Consider the following 20,739-nt stretch of genomic DNA (forward strand, 5'->3'; position numbering starts at 1 on the left):
CTGTGTCTTTGCCGTTATATTTATAATTCTTAGCATGATGCCTAACACGTAGTAGTAGCAAGTTACAAGGATTTATTCATTTCCTTTTTCTAGGAACGTTTGGATTTTGCAATGAAAGAAATCATATTTGATCTTCTCAGTGTTGGAAAATCTGCTAAAACTTTCACCATTAATCCAGAGGTAAAGAAAAGAATTATGAAGTAGTCATATATATATATATACTATCCTATACTATTTGTGTTATCTTACCTTTTTACAGCGTGGTTTCTGGAATCGAAACTCTTAGGTTCAAATCCCAGCTCTGCTTCTTACCGCTAATGTGATCTTGGATAAATGACTTCATTTTTGTGATGGCTGGCTGCATAGTTTTTGTTTTTGTTTTTTAATTAATTATAATTTTTCTTCTTGTTTTCTCAGCCCATGTACAAATGTTCATTTGAATGCATAGTTTAATTAGTAGTGTTTTCAGCGTGTTTAAGCATGCCGGTGAACTGTCTTGCTCACTCACTGGGATACATGTACCTTGCTTGAGAGGTCAGAGGTCAGAGATAAGGACAGCTGGGGCGGACATGGTGGTGGCACAGACAGAAGACCATTCACTGAGAAAAGGAACCTTGAGCAGGAATGGAGTTTGGGGCAAAGGTCACGCATGTGGGTTGATCATGTCTAACCCGAGGCATCTTCTAGAATTCTAAGGACTCGTATCAGACGTGTGTGAGGGTCTGCGTTGAGAGGAGAGGCCAGGCTTGACGTTTGGGGGTGCGTTGGCATGAGTGCTTGAAGCCATGTCAACAGATGACGTTGCTTTGAAAGTGAAGACGTGACAAAAGTAGACGGCAGCGTAGGAGACCTGGCTTTGAAGCAGGCTGACATTGGGAAGCCAGGTGGAAAGGAGGCTGAGCCTGAAGTGCAGGTAGAGATGACACACCCGGGTGACACAGAGGTAGGTAGCAGTGGGAGGGAGCGTTTCAGGAGAGAAGGAACACTCGACAGCGTCCAGGCTGCTGCAAAACGCCCTCTACCGCAAGTGACATGGTCACAGATGAGTGAGAGTTGCTCCCGGTAAATGTTGTGGGCAAGGTTTGTTCCATTAAGATTCTGAGTATAGGGGGGGAAATGGGCATTTGTTGAAACCTTAAAATCTGTACCCCCATAATATGCCGAAAAAAAAAAATCAAAAAAAAATAATAGAAATAAAAAAAAAAAAAAAGATTCTGACTATGGGCCGGGCTCGGTGGCTCACGCCTGTCATCCCAGCACTCTGGGAGGCCGAGGCGGGAGGATCACTCAAATGCAGGAGTTCGAAACCAGCCTGAGCAAGAGCAAGACCCCATCTCTACTTAAAAAATAGAAAGAAATTAATTGGCCAACTAAAAATAGATAGAAAAAATCAGCCGGGCGTGGTGGCGCGTGCCTGTAGTCCCAGCTACTCGGGAGGCTGAGGCAGGAGGATTGCTTGAGCCCAGGAGTTTGAGGTTGCTGTGAGCGAGGCTGACGCCACGGCACTCACTCTAGCCTGGGCAACAAAGCGAGACTCTGTCTCAAAAAAAAAATAATAATGAGTATAGTTAAGAGAAATGGGATATATTCAGTTATAAGGGGAATGTTGAAGATGCATGAAAGAGAAGGGATAATCGGTGTAATATTCCCCCAAAATGCAAGAACAGACGGGATTCCAACAGCCAGGAAGACCGTCAGCCCCTCCCTGTGACAAGAGCCAAAGGGAGGGAGCAGAGAGAAAGGTAGAAATAGGTGAGTGTGATTTATAATGAGAGAAGGAGGAAAGTAGATGGGTTTTTTCCTCTCTGAGGAGTAGGAGACAAGGCATCTGCCTAGAGAGTTAGGGACAGGAGGGGACCATAGGAGGATAAGAGCGTTGAAGAAGGAAGGATGGAAGGAGGGGTGAATAAGCCTTGGAGAAATTAAGAGAGCCAGCCACCCTCAGAAGTGACAGGGTGGCATTTGGGAATCTGGTATTAACACAAACTCTAATGGACTGGTTAAAAATGCTGGACAGGCCGGGCGCGGTGGCTCACGCCTGTCATCCTAGCACTCTGGGAGGCCGAGGCGGGAGGATCGCTCGAGGTCAGGAGTTCGAGACCAGCCTGAGCAAGAGTGAGACCCCGGTCTCTACTAAAAATAAATTAAAATAAAATTAAAATATGCTGGACAGAAAGGTTAGTTTTCCTTCTGTCCCCTTCCTCCCATCCCCCCCCCAGTGTTATTTGATGAGCTGTTTCTAACACGAACAAAAGATAATTTGTGACGCTCTGGTTTCTTCCTTTGGAAACTCTTTTTTTTTTTCTCTGAAGAGAATGAACATCGGCCTCAGAGTCTTCCTGGTGATCGCAGACAGCCTGCAGCAGAAAGACGGGGAGCCTCCCATGCCCACCACGGGGGTCATCCTCCCCTCAGGAAACACTCTGCGCGTGAAGAAAATCTTCCTCAATAAAACCTTGACAGATGAAGAAGCAAAAGTCATAGGTTAGTGTCGGCTGACGTACATAAGTTGCTTTGGAAAACAGTTTAATGTGCTTCTGTAACACTCGTTGATCAGATCTGAAATGCAGAAATGGGCCTCATGTGGTTATTCCACGTATGTGCCACTGCGATCATACATTTTTTATATAACCCTAGCACTCTGGGAGGCCGAGGCGGGAGGATCGCTCGAGGTCAGGAGTTCAAGACCAGCATGAGCAGGAGCGACACCCCCGTCTCTACTAAAAATAGAAAGGAATTAGCCGGACAACTAAAAAATATATAGAAAAGTTAATCGGGCGTGGTGGCGCATGCCTGTAGGCCCAGCTACTTGGGGAGGCTGAGGCAGGAGGATGGCTTGAGCCCAGGAGGTTGAGGTTGCTGTGAGCGAGGCTGACGCCGTGACACTCTAGCCCGGGCAACAGAGTGAGACTCTGTCTCACAAAAAATAAATAAATAAATAAAAATACAGTTTCGATAATAGTTATAAATCTTGATGGTAAGGGTCTTCCGGTTAAAGGATACCGTTCACTGCATTTTATCCTTTCTTCCAATCAGTTTGAGTTTTCTGCGTCATTTTCACACGGTTTCTCCAGTCCCTGCGATGTGCTATAGCTCATGATCAGGAAGAATGTGTCACAGTCGAAATTCCCTCTTTCGTGACAACGATGAGCTAATATTATTTCCAGATGGATGGGCTTTTATTCCGGACAGCAACTGTCAGCATTCTTTATCTAATAATCTCTGATATTTTATAATCAGGAGGTTGTTTTTTTTTCCGCCCCCTCCTAGGAATGTCAGTTTACTATCCTCAAGTCAGGAAAGCGTTGGATAGCATTCTCAGACATCTGGACAAAGAGGTTGGGAGGCCGATGTGCATGACGAGTGTGCAGATGTCTAATAAGGAGCCCGAAGACATGATCACGTGCGTAGCCAACTGCCCTCGTCATTGCTTGTCTCGCTTTTCATAAGAGAGCGCGGGTGGTTGATTCCTGTTTACCTGTTGTTGCCTTGCCTTCTCTTTCTAGAGCTTTCCCCGTATTGCCACCTGCTGCGGTTTGCAATGCAGGGGTTCCTTGCAGGGGCTCAGCTTTCTTCGTTTAAAGTGCTGTCAAGCTGGCCTAGGTGGCAAAAGCCACTCCGGGTCCCAGTCTACTTTGCTGTCCGTGACGAGGCCTGACCCCTACACCTGCCCCACGCGTGGTACATGAGTCCTAGGACCCGCAGATGTGTGCGGGCATGCTTGCTTCATTCAATCAAACGGATGCTCTTATTTCCAGAGGCCTGATTTAAAATAAACAAACAACAACAACAAAATCCTGAAAATCTGACCTCTGATATTTTTGTCTCCTGGGAACCAGGCCACAGAGGAGAACAGTGTCTGAGTTTCTTGGGAGACAGCATCCCACCCCACCGTCCCAGCCCAGCCTTGTCATCATTTGTCATCCCAGCACCTTCCTCCCTTATCGTTAGGGACGACTTCCTCCTCAGGGAGATGTATTTTATGGCAGTAGCTTCTTTTGTTTGCTAGAAAGCGTCTGTATGTTCTCAGCCGGGCGCGGTGGCTCACGCTTGTAATCGTAGCACTCTGGGAGGCTGAGGCGGGAGGATCGCTCAAGGTCAGGAGTTCGAGACCAGCCTGAGCAAGAAAGAGACGCCGTCTCTACTAAAAATAGAAAAATGAGCCGGGCATGGTGGTGCATGCCTGTAGTCCCAGCTACTCGGGAGGCTGAGGCAGGAGGATCGCTTGAGCCCAGGAGTCTGAGGTTGCTGTGAGCTAGGCTGATGCGATGGCACTCACTCTAGCCCGGGCAAAAGAGTGAGACTGTCTCCAAAAAAAAAAAAGAGCCAACAGCAAAGTTTGTTGATGCCTTTATTTATAGTTATTATAATATATGGTACCTTAAGTTTGAACTGTGTTACTGGAGACTGGTGTTTGTTTAGCTAAATTGTGGTAACTGACATTCATGCATTTCAGAACCATCCAAAGGGAGGGCTGACGATATGAAATCTCTAAAAGGAGGTAGCAAGGCCATTGCCTCTATAATGAAAGCTGGCCCCAAACACTTAGAACAACCAGATTCTTTTCTACACAAGGATTGTTTTATTAGGCCAGCTGGGCAACGGTTTGGAAACAAATAAGTTTAAAAGGTCTCACCTTGGAATATAGACCAAAATAAAAACCAGCATAAGAGATTAGACATTTAAAATAAAGAAATAAAATCATTGAATGACTAGAAAAAAATGTAGTTAAATTGTATAACAAGGCCAGGCGCGGTGGCTCACGCCTGTAATCCTTGCACTCTGGGAGGCTGAGGCGGGAGGATCGCTTGAGTTCAGGATTTCAAAACCAGCCTGAGCAAGAGCGAGACCCTGTCTCTACTATAAATAGAAAGACATTAATTGTCCAACTAATATATATAGAAACAATTAGCCGGGCATGGTGGCGCATGCCTGTAGTCCCAGCTACTCGGGAGGCTGAGGCAGGAGGATCGCTTGAGCCCAGGAGTCTGAGGTTGCTGTGAGCGAGGCTGACGCCACGGCACTCACTCTAGCCTGGGCAACAAAGCGAGACTCTGTCTCAAAAAACAAACAAACAAACAAACAAAAATTGTATAATAAACCTCTGGAGGAACCAGGGTTTTCAACAATTGGCTCATTTTATTACATAAAAGTTTTAAATATGTATATTTATGTACATGTATCACAAACAGAACAAGAACAAATATTATGTATTATTTATACATTGACTAATAATATGAAATGTCTGTTTCTAAGATCCTTATTAGTATAGAATATTAAATGAAACCAATTTTGGTTAATTTTATAGGCCCCAAATAATAATTAATATTTAGTTATTTAATAATATCAATATTATTACCTAACATTTATAGAAGTCTAAATATTAAATAACATTTAAATATTTTTATTAATATTTGAAATGATTATGATTTGTTTAAAAAGTGTTATTTAATAATAGTTGCAATGCTTGTTTTCTAATTACTTTGCCAGCTGTGTCTTTTTTTTTTTTTTCTGAGTTGTTTCTGTATTCTTTTGTCCATTCGGAGACTGATAATTGTCTGCTGAATTTGTATGCACTCTCTAAATCAAATACGTTAGACTTGGAGGGACTCCTACTTTCTGTAACTATTTTTCCAAGTTTGATTTTATTGTCTGACATATGTAATATACTTCTCAAATCCTGTTGCGATGTATTTTTCAGGGGGGAAAGAAAGCCCAAGATAGATTTGTTTAGAACCTGTATCGCGGCCATTCCCAGGTTGATTCCGGACGGCATGAGCAGAACTGACCTCATTGAGTTGTTAGCAAGGTAAATGAAAATTCCTCTTTGCTCTGTTCATTTTTATTCTTCCTCTCCCTTTTACATTTCTAATGCACCTGTTACTATTATCACTGCAAAGGCAGGAATGGAGCTATTTTTAATCCTTTATTTGATTACAGTCTAAACTCTTTTAGTCTTTTACTTTTTTGATAAACACATTCTCCCTGCTCATTTTTAACTTCTCAAGTTCTTCTGGATTCCCCCACAAATCTTATATTTCAATTCCCTATTTTTCCGCCTAGTAATATTTCCTGGGGTTTATGTGACATACGGCATTTTCAGCGTATAATAATACCTAGTTAGGGGCCGGGCGAGGTGGCTCACGCCTGTAATCCTAGCACTCTGGGAGGCTGAGTCGGGCCGATTGCTCGAGGTCAGGAGTTCGAGACCAGCCTGAGCAAGAGCGAGACCCCGTCTCTACTATAAATAGAAACAAATTAATTGGCCAACTAATATATAGAGAAAAAACTAGCGGGGCATGGTGGCCCGTGCCTGTAGTCCCAGCTACTCGGGAGGCTGAGGCAGGAGGATCGCTTAAGCCCAGGAGTTTGAGGTTGCTGTGAGCGAGGCTGACGCCACGGCACTGACTCTAGCCTGGGCAACAAAGCGAGACTCTGTCTCAAAAAAAAACCAAAAACCCAGTTAGGCCATCAATAATTGTGCTTATTCCTACAATCATTTCTTTATATCTAGGTTGTAACTAGGTCTCATCTGCACTCCCCCCCCATGGCAGAGCCATAGCATGCACGTTTTTCTCTTTCCCTCTTCTATTAAGCATGCCATAGCTCTATAAAAGGAGTAAATAACATGACAACCAAATTTATATAATCGCTCCTAGTGTTAAGCTGCGGTGATGGCCTGTTGAATTGTTTTGTTGATGCAGTTAGAGATTGCCTCAACAAGAGGTCAGCAATTTTCTTTTTGTGAAGGATCAGATATTAAATTTTTTTAGGGTTTGCAGGGCTTAAGTCTTCATCAGAAATACTCATCTCTGAGGTTTATTAAATTAGTGCAGCTACACAGTTTGATAGAAGAAAGAAGGCCTAGCGTTCGATAGATCAGTAGGGTGAGTATAGTTTAACAATAATCTATTGCACATTTGAAAATAGCTAGAAGAGAATAATTTCATATGTTTCTAGCATAAAGAAAAGACAGCTATTTAAGGTGATGGATATCCCAGTTACCCTGATTTGATCTTTACCAATTATATGAATGTATCAAATTATCATATGTGCCCTGAAAATATGAATATCCATATGTATCAATAAAACAGACAGAGGCCAGGCGTGGTGGCTCACACCTGTAATCCTAGCACTCTGGGAGGTCAAGGCGGCAGGCGGATTGCTCAAGGTCAAGAGTTCAAAACCAGCCTGAGCAAGAGCGAGACACTATAAATAGAAAGAAATTAATTGGCCAACTAATATATATAGAAAAAATTAGCCGGGCGTGGTGGCGCATGCCTGTAGTCCCAGCTACTCGGGAGGCTGAGGCAGGAGGATCGCCTAAGCCGAGGAGTTGGAGGTTGCTGTGAGCGAGGCTGACGCCACGGCACTCACTCTAGCCCGGGGAACACAGTGAGACTCTGTCTCAAAGAAAAATAAATAAAAATAATAATAAAAAAATCATTTGAGATGAGTCTTTATCCTTTGCCAGAGGAAAAAAAAAGAAAATAAAGATAAAATATAAATAATAAAAAAAAATTTTAATGAAAAGAAATAAAAATAAAAAGATAAATCAGACAGATACTGGTCTCGAACCTTGTGTACAAAAGCAGCCAGAGACGGTGGGTGACGAGTGCGCATGGCTGCACTCTGGTAGGGTCTGGCCAGGGGAGGCACAGCCGGCTGGCCTTGGTCCCGGATGGAAAACCAAGCACAACATCTGTAGCAGACCAGCCATGCTTGGCTACGTTGAAAGATACCGCCGCCGCCGAGTGTTTATCACTAAGGTGTAAGTTAAATCCACAGTGAATAAGCAACAGTAGACTGCCCCAGCAGCCCTTTCTGCCCCCTTACTGAAAACGCCTCGCCTTTCCCGCACCCAGGCACTGCCTTTTCCGCACCTGCTGCGGCTGCCATCAGAGATGGAATGGTATTCCTCTCCCGCCAGGATTATGAGAAAAAGGGAGGCAGGGCGCAGTGGCTCACGCCTGTCATCCCAGCACTCTGGGAGGCCGAGGCTCGAGGATTTCTCGAGGTCAGGAGTTCGAAGCCAGCCTGAATGAGACCCCGTCTCTACTATAAATAGAAAGAAATTAATTGGCCAACTAATATATATAGAGAGAGAATAAATTAGCCGGGCATGGTGGCGCATGCCTGTGGTCCCAGCTACTCGGGAGGCTGAGGCAGGAGGATCGCTTGAGCCCAGGAGTTGGAGGTTGCTGTAAACTAGGCTGACGCCAGGGCACTCACTCTAGCCTGGGCAACACAGTGAGACTCTGTCTCAAATAAATAAATAAATAAATGAGAAAAAGGGGTCACTTTGCTCCTTAAGATAAATGCATTCCCTTCCCACACTGCCTCTTCGTTTCTGCTGTGGGTTAGGGCACAAAGGTACAAGGCTCATGTGAGTGTGAGAAAGTAGAAACAAACAGTAAGGATTTATTTATCGCACGATTTGGAGAGCAGTAAACAGTTGCTATTCAATTCTTACACCTCTGACTTGAGCCTGACTCACAGATGTTCATCTTTGTGGACAGTGATCACAAAGAGGTCACCCGCATTCCCCTCTGAAATGAAACTGCACCTTTGAGGGGCAAGTGTAAGGGAGCCTACCGTGTTTCCCCAAAAATGAGACAGGGTCTTATATTTATTTTTCCTCAAGAAGACACCCTGGGGATTATTTTCAGGGGATGTGTTGTTTTTTTTTAAGGATGGTACAACCATCTACATCGATTTAAATAGAGTGAAGTCGTCTTCTTCTGGAACATCATCCTCACTCTCCAAACCCCGAATCTCATCCTGAATGTCTTGCGACTCTGTTTCCTTTAGAACCACTGGCCCCGATCTCTCCTGTGGAGCACTAGAGCTCTCACGGGGCGGATGAGAAGGGCTGCTCGTGTTCTTTCCCGCTCCGCGACGACACGCATGGGTTGTGCAGATGCGCTGCGCAGCCATACCTGTCACTAGGGCTGATTTTCATAACCACGCCCACCACTAGGGCTGATTTTCATAGCCACGCCCATCACCAGGGCTGATTTTCATAGCCACGCCCACCGCTAGGGCTGATTTTCATAGCCACGCCCATCACTAGGGCTGATTTTCGGGGTGGGGCTTCTATTGCGCACATGCTTAGACATCCTGCTGGGCCTCATTTTGTGGGTAGGGCTTATTTTCCGGGAAACAACTGGATAGTGGGTGCCAGTTTGCTCGCTGTTCACTTTGCTGCTCCCCCCTGTGACACTCATTGACTAATTCATTGACTTCAGTGGACACAAAGATCCCAGGGTCTGTTGTGTTTGGTCCTCCACCCCTATCATCTGGAGTTGTGCTGTCTAATTCTTATTTACTTTAAAATCAAGCAGCAAATAAAACAAAGATGCATTGTAAATGTGTAGACCCATCTGCTGTCCGTAAGGAAAGTTAATTAATTCCGCTGCCTTTAATTAGCCAGACTGCATTGTTGTTCTCTGCACATTGAGCAGTTAGCTTGTATATTAATATACATATATATATATACACATATATATATATTCCCAAAATCGCACAGATGGGTATAAGATAGATATTTACATATTTGTAGATTTACGGGATGTTGGAATAACCTTTAAGTCAGCATTATGGAGGATGGATGGTCACTCTCCCCTTCCACGATACCTTCCCTGGGGCTGCTGTCAGGGACAGGATGCTGGGCTAGAGATGTTTAATCTGGCCCTGTTTAGTTCTAATGTGCAGAAATAACTACTGCAGCTTCATTGCTTACGCCTGAATCTCCCTAGCTGTAGTAAATCTTCTCTTTAGTCTCACTGTCAGTTGAAATCTGGCTTCATGAAGTCTGAATTCAGCAGGAGGAAGACTGATACCTTCTTCCTCCTAACCATGCAACTTCCCTCCTCTTGTCATTGTGGATAAATCTCCATCTTGCTTGCTTCCCAAGCATGCCATTGTGGTGTATTTCAAACATTACCTACTTATTTTATGCATTCAGACTATTTCTAACTCTTATGTATTTGTCTTTAATGGCAGTTATTAAAGTAATCCTATTCAGCCCCAAATCATAAACTCATACCCCTATAGCATTATTATATATGTATTGGTGGCTTTACTGCTACAGCCATTTTGTGTCGTGTTCATCATTGTTTTTCTTGCTTATCATTCTCTTTTTTGTGTTTTAGTAAAATTCTATAATTATGGTGAGAGCCCCATATTGGTTTGATGTCTTTGAAAAGTAACTTTATATAGCCTCTTTCCTAATTTATTTAGACTTAAACTCTCTTTATGGCCTTATGTGTTGAGTTAACACATCGTCTTTTCATTTTTTTTGGTAGGCATACACTATTTATGATGTAACTCTTAAATTTACTCTCATTCTCACCTTCAAGAATTATTTCCGTTAACTTGATCCCACCTTAATCTATTGTATTTCCTTCTTCACAATCAGCCTGCTCATATTTAACTGTAATCTCAGCAGTGAGTAAGGAATGGCTAAGTCACGTCCTTTGAGCTATAGGAAAGGACTAAATAAACGTGAGATAGTGCTAAGATATTATATGATTAGACATAATTGTGGATTGATTATAGGATAACGTATTTCAAGGATTAAAGAACTTTTAAATTGAATTCTGTTTATGGCATCTGTATTCTTTTCTAAAGTTCTTCATTTGAATTAAGATCAAACTTATTCTAAATTGTAGTAAAAACATCAACTAATATTAATAGATTAATATTAATAGATTAACTGATAGTAATAGATTAATCAACTAATATTAATAGATTTATGTGTGAATTTAAACAAATAAATATAGACAAGCATAAGGTTGAATGTAGCACAGAAAAGTGAACATTGGTTCCTATCTTTATGCTTCTTACAAAACAAGAAGAAGAAGATATATATGTTTTTTTAAGTTCCTAGTTTTAAGGTTCAAATGATTAAAAACTCTTTGAAAGGTTTTGAGGTTTGCTAATGGCGTTTTGTTCTTGGTAGGCTCACAATTCATATGGATGAAGAACTGCGTGGTCTGGCTTTCAATACTCTGCTGGCATTAATGCTTGATTTTCCAGATTGGCGGGAGGATGTTCTTTCAGGGTTTGTTTATTTTATTGTTCGCGAAGTGACCGACGTCCATCCCACACTTCTTGATAACGCCGTGAAGATGTTGGTACAATTAATAAATCAGTGGAAACAAGCAGCCCAAATGCATAACAAAAACCAGGACTCACAGGTACCAAATTCTTCTGTTCCTGTCTCTGTGGTCAGCAGTAAATGAACAATAATAATGTTAATATCGATGTTTTCTCAAACACTAAAAGTTTTCTTCTATTCACTTTCAATAGGTTCTTAATCCCTTAAACTGAACTTTTCTATAGTTCATATATTAAATTTATAGTGTTTGTGTACCTAACCTTTCTAACCTTCTTCCCTTGGTTACAATTAGTTTTTTAATAAGCATAGAAAGTAGAGATCAGTCTGGCTCAGATTTAGGTTGTTTCCAATATATTTAAAACTGATCCTGGCTGGTCTGATGGTAGTGGGTTATCAGAACTTATTAACATTAATGTCACTGAAGTTGGTATTCAACCCCCTACTGCTAAATTCTACTAGCTACAAAAAAAAATTTTTTTTTAAATAAAATAAAACTGATACAATAATAAAAAATGTTGGTAGTCTTCCATTTCGGTTACTTGGTTATTTCACCATGGCACTAAGTCCCTGTTTCACAAAGATAGTATTTGTGCTCCTTAATCATAAAAGGTGTTCAAACTATTGATTGATCATAATGTATAAAGTCACAGAACCCTGGAATTTTAGAGCTGGACCATCTCAGCCGTACCTAGCTTCTCAACCTTTAGTGAGCGTGGAAATCAACCGGACCCAGCGAAAGAGTTTCTAACAAGCTCCCAGGCTGTGGCCACAGGCTGCTGGTCCACACTCTGAGTGTGAAAGATACAATCCTATCCCCTCCTTTCCTGCAAAGGAATATTAAGCCTCATAGTGAGTGTCAGCTCCAAGGACATATAAAGTAGTCAGAAGATGACATGTTAGGGACAGGATTCATTGTTAGACTGCCAACGAAATGCTTTCTTCACTTTGCCCATATTATATTTTTAAAACCAGTATTTAAACTGCCTGGGCTGAGGCAGGCCTGTAGCCATGATTTCTGTGATTTGCTTTACTCTCTAGCAGTTGTTTTTCTGGAATTATCTGTGCATATGTATTTTCTATTTTATTTTTAACTTTGATTTATTTTTCAAGCACGGCGTAGCTGATGGAGCTTCTCACCCCCCTCCTCTGGAAAGGAGCCTGTATTCCAGCGTGTTCCATGTCGTCGAAGGCTTTGCTCTTGTCATTCTGTGTAGCAGTCGACCCGCCACTCGCAGGCTAGCCGTCAGCGTCCTTAGAGAAGTACGGGCTTTATTTGCACTTTTGGAAATACCTAAGGTAAGATTCGCTGTTTCTTTAAGTTATCTAATGAGAGTGCTTACGAGCTATCCCTTTGTCCATTTTTATGCTATTTCTGTGCCTGCCATGGAGGTGTAAGTTATTTTATAACAAAGTGTCTTCCACCAGGCCTAAACTACCGTGTTTTCCCAAAAAATAAGACAGAGTCTCATATTTATTTTTCCTCAAGAAGACACCCTAGGGCTTATTTTCTGGGGATGTGTTATTTTTTTTAAGTATAGTACAACAATCTGCATTTATTCAAATGGAGTGAAGTTGTCTTCTTCTGGAACATCATCATCACTCTCCAAACCCCAAATCCCATTCCTGAATGTCTTGCGACTCTATTTCCTTTAGAACCACTGGCCCCGATCTCTCCTGTGGAGCACTAGAGCTCTCACGGGGCAGATGAGAAGGGCTGCTCATGTTCTTTCCTGCTCCGCGACGACTCGCATGGGTTGTGCAGATGTGCTGCGCAGCCACGCCCGTCACTAGGACTGATTTTCATAGCCACGCCCAGCACTAGGGTGGATTTTCATAGCCACGCCCATCACTAGGGCTGATTTTCATAGCCACGCCCATCACTAGGGCTGATTTTCATGGCCATGCCCATCACTAGGACTGATTTTCATAGCCAGGCCCATCACTAGGGCTGATTTTCATAGCCATGCCCATCACTAGGGCTGATTTTCATAGCCACACCCACCATTAGGGCTTATTTTCATGGCCACGCCCATCACTAGGGCTGATTTTCATAGCCACGCCCGTTACCAGGGCTGATTTTCGGAGTAGGGCTTCTATTGCACACATGCTTAGAAATCCTGCTAGGGTTCCTTTTATGGGTAGAGCTTATTTTCAGGGAAACACGGTACCCACCCATCCTCGATTCCATTTGTAACAAATAATGCCAAAGTGCATTGTCAGTGTTTTCCTGGGTTTGGCTGCTTTTCTTAAACATTGCTAATGTTTTTAGACATATGGTATCTTTTTTATAGGGTGACGATGAATTAGCCATAGATGTGATGGACAGACTGAGCCCGTCCATTCTCGAGAGCTTCATACATCTTACTGGGGCTGATCAGGTAACAGTGATGGTTTCATGCCGCTCGGTCTTGTGTTGAGAGTTAAGACAGACACATACATGCATATTCACACATATGCATGAATCAACTTCCTTAACAAATGTAATCTGTCAGGAAATATTTTTAAAAACTATGAAGTGCTTTCAAACTAAAACATATTTAAAAAGTGGCACTCGTTTATGCTGTTTTTAGCGCTCTTCCCCATAGAAATAAAAATAATTTTATCTTTATAGAATTCTAATCTTTCCAATTTAAAAAGTTTTCTTTTAATGCTAATTTGGACCACTATTTTGCTATTTATTATGGCCTATAGTATTCTTGTCATGGAGATACTGGTTAAAATGTTGAAATTAAAAGCAAATCTTATATTCTGCTTCTTCAGTGAATGGTTTTTTTTTTGTTGTTGTTTTTTGAGACAGAGTCTCACTCTGTTGCCCGGGCTAGAGTGAGTGCCGTGGCGTCAGCCTAGCTCACAGCAACCTCAAACTCCTGGGCTCAAGCAACCCTTCTGCCTTAGCCTCCCAAGTAGCTGGGACTACAGGCATTTGCCACCATGCGTGGCTAATTTTTTCTATATATTTTTAGTTGGCCAATTAATTTGTTTCTATTTTTAGTAGAGACGGGGTCTTGCTCTTGCTCAGGCTGGTCTCGAACTCCTGACCTAGAGCAATCCTCCAGCCTCGGCCTCCCAGAGTGCTAGGATTACAGACGTGAGCCACTGCGCCTGGACCAGTGAATGTTTTTTGTTTGAATCAGGAATCACATGAATTTAAGTGCAGTGGATTAAGGATGTATAGTATTCTATGCCCATGTTATATGTAATTGAGTCATTAATATGGAGAGAAACACTTTGTCAACAAACACATCACTAAGAAAGCTTATGCAAATTTTCTTATTTGGGTTGGGATTAGAGAAAGGTCACTTATCAAGATTCCAGTGTTGATGTAAGACTACCTGGCAAACATTACTACTGGAAATTTTTTTCCTCCTATTTGGGAATACATGCATCAGAGGTTTATGTGCCTTCTGCAAAACACCTGACTCATAACTCACAAGTTGTATACAACCAAGGGCGAATAATAAAATTTTATAGGCCTAAAAGATTATTAAAAATCTGTACAATTCTCCCCCTTGTGTTCCCAAACTTTTTAAATTTAACTTTTACTGATGTTTTAATCAACATATTTTAATTGTACCTATTCATGGGGTATAATTCGATGTTTCCGTACATATCCATGTTGTGTAATGATTCCGTCAGGCTAGTTAGTATATCTGTCACCTCATGCATTTATGATTTCTTTGTCGTAAGAACCTTTTGAAGCCTCTCTTGCAGCTATTTTATTTAAGAAATCTGTACAGTTTTAAAGAATTTTGTTTTAGATTATTAACCATGAGTTATGCCAAGAGAGTAATGGATGACTAACTTCTAGTGCGGAAATCAGTGCTTAATGAATATAATTTGCTCTATAGGTAAATCTTTCTCGCTTCAGTGTAAGAGCTCGATTACCATCGAACAAATACTTAAGAATATCCTAGAGAGGATTCCCCTTTCCAGTCTGTTCCATCCGTGCACAGATGGGGCAGATCAGCATGGAAGTGAATGGTTCACTTTTAGTTTTCTAGCAGCTTCCATGTACCATGAAAGTTGCATAGTCATATAAGAATCACTTATAATTATTTTGTTTTTACTATTTTCACTATTTTGATTTATAGATCCTTTTGAGAATAATGAAAGTTATGGAATCCTTCTGCAGCAAAATACATGTATACACATACACAGCAATTTCATGTGATGTCAGGAATTCACCACTCCCTCAAACCTACCTTGAACCTCATATTCTCCTGTTCTAGAAACTACCAATTAGACCACTTTCAGCTTACAGCAATTTATGTGGCAAAATGTTGAAAGTTATTGAAATGGGCAATAACCAATTTTTTCTTTTCTGCACACAGACCACTTTGCTCTATTGCCCTAGCTCAATAGATTTGCAAACATTAGCAGAATGGAACTCTTCCCCTATCAGCCACCAGTTTGATGTGATCAGTCCCTCCCACATATGGATATTTGCACACGTGACCCAGGGCCAAGATCCATGGATTATAAGTCTCTCCAGTTTTTTAAAGCAAGAAAACCTTCCAAAACACTGCTCTGCAGCCGTGAGCTACGCTTGGATGTTCGCATACACAAGACTCCAGGTGCTGTCTCCACAGGTTGATATAAAGTGAGTTATTTTATATTTAATCTAAAAATTTAAGTAGTGCCAATTTAAAAATGTATAGACTGTCAGCTTTCATAATATACGGATTTGCAAACTATGGAAGTGCTACAAATTGGAACTCCCATCAACAATATGCCATACCGTGTTAGTGTCTTAATGAGGGGCAAGAAGTTATCCAAGGATACAGTCCCATAACCCCTTCATCCTTTTCATACATCGCTTCCACCAAATTTTAATTGTTAGTTTTACTCAGTAACACTGTGCTTGGAACATAGTGTGTGTCCAATGAATATGTATTAAATGAAAGAAATAGGAAGGGATCTGGAGATGAGTATGGTTAAGTTTGTAGATAAAAGGTAGACAGAGAGAGAAACTAAGTTCAGTGGTCTCATTTTTCCTGATGGCATTAGAAAGGAGGGCATGTCCTGATGGGGAGTGGGAACAATGCATTGAGTAGTGGATTTGAGGATATTGGTATACACTTGGGAGTAACTGACAACGACATGGAGAGTTGACCAAGGTCCTTATAAATGTCAGTTAATTTCCTTTTGCCCTTAAATCTAACCCTAACCCTTAAATCTAGAAGAGCAGTTTCAAACCTGAGTTTGGGGTTCCTGATTTCCCTTATCTAGTGTGCCTTTGATCACGATGAATGGAATGAGTCCCCGCGTCATAACTGGCCCATGTAAACCCAGCACGTGGACCGGCGTCACTCCTTAGGCTCACATTAAAGGCTCTTTCGTCCTGACTCCACTCTTTCCTTTTTTCCATACTTTCCATCAGTGACATTAATGTTAGAACCAAATGAACCCCTCAAAGTTCCCCATATGTGGGCTGCAGTTTCCACTCGAGAGCTTTTGTGCACTTTCAGCCTAGAATGCCTTTTGTTTGCTCTAGCCCTGCATGTCTATATATCTAACATAGCTCAAATTCTACCTTATTTCTAAAACCTTCTCTTACTCCTCCTATCCAGAATAATCATTCCTCCTTTTGCCATTTGCATGTATATATTCTTGCTATTTCTATATGCACATGCTGATTATATATGTGTATAGATTCTCAGGTATTGTGTATTGGATAATATTTTTTAATAAAGATTGACATTGGCCGCCTTAAGTGACACTGATGGCCTTGTCTTAAATCGTCTTCCCCAATTATGGTATTTTAAATTATAACTTCTTCTTCTACCAGCATTTTCCATCTCTGCTTTTTGCTCTTTTCTTATTCAAACTCAGCACCATATGATATTGCTTAATTTCTTTCTTTCTTCTTTTATGTCTCCCCGGCCCGCATGAGGGCAATGATTTTTGTCCCATGACACCGTTCTAAGACACTATTGCTGAATGAATGAAGTGACGTGTATGCATTATGTATCTCAACATATTACAAAACCCGCTGAAGGCAAGGATTGTGTGTCAGTATTTTTCCTTTTTTTGGTTTGCCCTCAGTCCGTAATCCTGGTAGCATTTTTAGTATGTCGAAAAGATTTATGGAATGGCTTCAAAATAGTTTATTGGTGTGCTCTTTCAAGACAGAAACTTGGCAGAAGCCTTAAAAAAATAAAATGTGGGTGTTCTTTCAACTCTGAGATTTCATTTTCAAGAATTACCTAGGAAAATAATTAAACACATGTTATAATTAAGCATATATTCAAATGCATAGTATTATGCATAATAGGAAAAAATTGCTGTTAGCTAAATAAGTAAGATGTCAAACAATGAAAGTTTGGCGTGCAGTTGTCAAAATAATGTCATGGACATACGTTAATTTACATGGAAAGCTGTGAAAAATACGTGGTAAGTCTAAACAGTGAGTACAAAACAAAACATTGAATTTTTATAAATTAAAAGAGTTGTATTTATAGTACATGTGTATAACTTGAAAATGTGTAGTATACCCAGTGCTTATTTTGGTGTGAAATTAAAGATAATTTTCATTTATGTTCTTTCTACCTTGAGCCTCGATAATAAGTAATAAAGTGTGGCTCAATAAAATATTAACTTTTGTCATACATTCTGTTAAAATGATCCTCTAATGTTTTAACTTTCAGTGTAATACTTTATTCATCTATAGCACCCCACAAAGATTTAAAGCAGTGGTTAAAAAAAAAAAGGAAAACAAACTTTTAAAAACGTCTGTTATTTTGTTTTTATTTAAATTAATATTTTATATATATATTTAAGTATATATTTGTATATATTCTATATATTTTTTTTTCTATTCTTAGCCCCTGAAGTTGAGCTGTAAAAAATGTGTTATTTTTGTTTTATTTAAATTAATATTTTATATATATTTTATTTTTTCTATTCTTAGCCTCTGAAATTGAGCTATAAAAAACGTCTGTTATTTTTGTTTTATTTAAATTAATATTTTACATATATAATATATATTTTTTCATATATATACATTTTATTTTTTCTGTTCTTAGCCTCTGAAATCGAGCTATAAGAAACGTCTGTTATTTTTGTTTTATCTAAATTAATGCTATATATATTTAAATATATATCTATATCTATTACATATATTTTTATATATATATTTTATTTTTTCTGTTCTTAGCCTCTGAAATTGAGCTATATAAGAAAAGTCTGTTATTTTTGTTTTATCTAAATTAATATTTTACATATATATTTATATATAATATATACATTTTTTCATATATATATTGCATTTTTTCTGTTCCTAGCCTCTGACATCGAGCTATAAAAAATGTCTGTTATTTTTGTTTTATTTAAATTAATATTTTATATATATTTTTATATGTATTTTATTTTCTCTATCCTTAGCCTGTGAAATCAAGCTATAAAAAATGTCTGTTATTTTTGTTTTATCTAAATTAACATCTCACATATATATTTATATGTAATATACATTTTTTTCATATATATATATATTGCATTTTTTCTGTTCCTAGCCTCTGACATCGAGCTATAAAAATGTCTGTTCTTTTTGTTTCATCTAAATTAACATCTCACATATATATTCATATGTAATATATATATAATTTCACACACACATATATATGTACGTGCATTGCATTTTCTGCGCTCCGGCCTGTGACACGGAGCTGTGACAGGCGTCCCCGCTCACCTGTCCCCCTCGCTCACACCTGCCGCGCCCACTCACCTGTCCCCCTCGCTCACACCTGCCGCACCCACTCACCTGTCCCCTTGCTCACACCTGCCGCGCCCGCTCACCTGTCCCCTTGCTCACACCTGCCGCGCCCGCTCACCTGTCCCCTTGCTCACACCTGCCGCGCCCGCTCACCTGTCCCCTTGCTCACACCTGCCGCGCCCGCTCACCTGTCCCCCTTGCTCACACCTGCCGCGCCCGCTCACCTGTCCCCTTGCTCACACCTGCCCGCCCGCTCACCTGTCCCCCTTGCTCACACCTGCCGCGCCCGCTCACCTGTCCCCTTGCTCACACCTGCCCGCCCGCTCACCTGTCCCCTTGCTCACACCTGCCGCGCCCGCTCACCTGTCCCCTTGCTCACACCTGCCCGCCCGCTCACCTGTCCCCTTGCTCACACCTGCCCGCCCGCTCACCTGTCCCCTTGCTCACACCTGCCCGCCCGCTCACCTGTCCCCTTGCTCACACCTGCCACGCCCACTCACCTGTCCCCTTGCTCACACTTGCCGCGACCGCTCACCTGTCCCCTTGCTCACACCTGCCGCGCCCGCTCACCTGTCTGTCCCCTTGCCCCGCAGCCCGGCGTGCGGCAAGAAGGCGAGCGCGGGCGGCGACGCGTACCTGGCGCTGTGGCGCAACTACCTGCTGCTGTGCTGCAGCGCCGCCTGCGCCCCGCCCGCCGGCTCCGCGCGCTGCTCGCCGCCCGAGACGCTGGCCTCCACCCCGGACAGCGGCTACGGCCTCGACGCCAGGGTAAGCCGCCCCGCGAGGGCACTGGGGCTCCCCCGGGCCCCCCGAAAAGGGACATTGTGCCGCCGTTGCCTTCTCACGGGCAGCAAACCCCAAAGCTTGCTTGACAAGGGTGTGACTCCCTGACCCTGACAGTGAGAGGCTTGCGCCTGCCATCCTGGCGCTCTGGGAGGCCGAGGCAGGAGGATCGCTCAAGGGCAGGAGGTCGAGGCCAGCCTGAGCAAGAGCGAGACCCCGCCGTCTCTACTGAAAAATAGAAAGAAATTACTTGGACAGCTAAAAATAGAGAGAGAGGAAAAAAAGAGCCGGGCGTGGTGGTGCATGCCTGGACTCCCAGCTACTCGGGAGGCTGAGGCTGGAGGATCGCTCGAGGTCAGGAGGTCGAGGCCAGCCTGAGCAAGAGCGAGACCCCCGTCTCTACTGAAAAATAGAAAGAAATTACTTGGACAGCTGAAAATATATAGAGAGAAAAAAATTAGCTGGGCATGGTGGTGCAATGCCTGTAGTCCCAGCTACTCGGGAGGCTGAGGCAGGAGGATCGCTTGAGGCCAGGAGATTGAGGCTGCTGTGAGCTAGGCTGACGCCACGGCACTCTAGTCCTGGCAACAGAGTGACACTCTGTCTCAAAAAAAAAACCCCAAAAAAGTGAAAATACTTAAAGAGATTCCACCACTATTTTTATGGATTCGTACTTGGAATCAATAATCCATCTATAGTTTTTCATTGAAAATAAAGGCTCATTAAATTCATCGTAATGAATGTTTTTAAAGAAGTCATCGTGCCTGTTTTCCCTTATTCTGGCTCCTATAGTTCTCACACTTCTCAAACCCCAAAAGGAATTGTTTAAATAATTAAGTGCCTCTCTAGAATTTTCCTAAATCATGTAACGATGCAAAGGCTGTTTAATGAGAACAGTTGTGTAGTCTTTATGATGTGACACAAGACATTATGCAGTGGTTCAAGGAAACTTAGGAAACTTAAGACCGGGGTCTGACTTTAACACTGAGGACAATTTTAGAAGTAATTTTGTTTTATTCATATGCATGGATCTAAAGATATAGAATATATGATGGAGTGGGCCTATTATATGATGGTACCGTATTTCCCCGAAAATAAGACCTACCCATAAAATGAGCCACAG

The 20,739-nt window shown here is 41.7% G+C and overlaps 1 protein-coding gene across 7 annotated transcripts in view; it reads left to right on the forward strand.

Annotated features, from left to right (window-relative positions):
- The window catches only part of FRYL (FRY like transcription coactivator), a 234,853-nt gene that overhangs the window by 134,028 nt on the left and 80,086 nt on the right, over positions 1 to 20,739 (forward strand). For all 7 annotated transcript variants that reach the window (XR_012915093.1, XM_075997948.1, XM_075997951.1 and 4 more), the window contains 9 exons: positions 94 to 180; positions 2,313 to 2,484; positions 3,271 to 3,403; positions 5,702 to 5,809; positions 10,964 to 11,201; positions 12,233 to 12,418; positions 13,414 to 13,500; positions 15,454 to 15,722; positions 19,427 to 19,601. Coding sequence is in view for 6 of the 7 variants with exons in the window: in XM_075997948.1 (XP_075854063.1) it covers positions 94 to 180; positions 2,313 to 2,484; positions 3,271 to 3,403; positions 5,702 to 5,809; positions 10,964 to 11,201; positions 12,233 to 12,418; positions 13,414 to 13,500; positions 15,454 to 15,722; positions 19,427 to 19,601 (1,455 nt within the window). In the remaining variant the exon portion in view is untranslated. The remainder of the gene's footprint in view (positions 1 to 93; positions 181 to 2,312; positions 2,485 to 3,270; positions 3,404 to 5,701; positions 5,810 to 10,963; positions 11,202 to 12,232; positions 12,419 to 13,413; positions 13,501 to 15,453; positions 15,723 to 19,426; positions 19,602 to 20,739) is intronic.

The sequence above is a fragment of the Microcebus murinus genome, chromosome 26, assembly GCF_040939455.1.
Source record: "Microcebus murinus isolate Inina chromosome 26, M.murinus_Inina_mat1.0, whole genome shotgun sequence".
Taxonomy (NCBI): Eukaryota; Metazoa; Chordata; class Mammalia; order Primates; family Cheirogaleidae; genus Microcebus; species Microcebus murinus.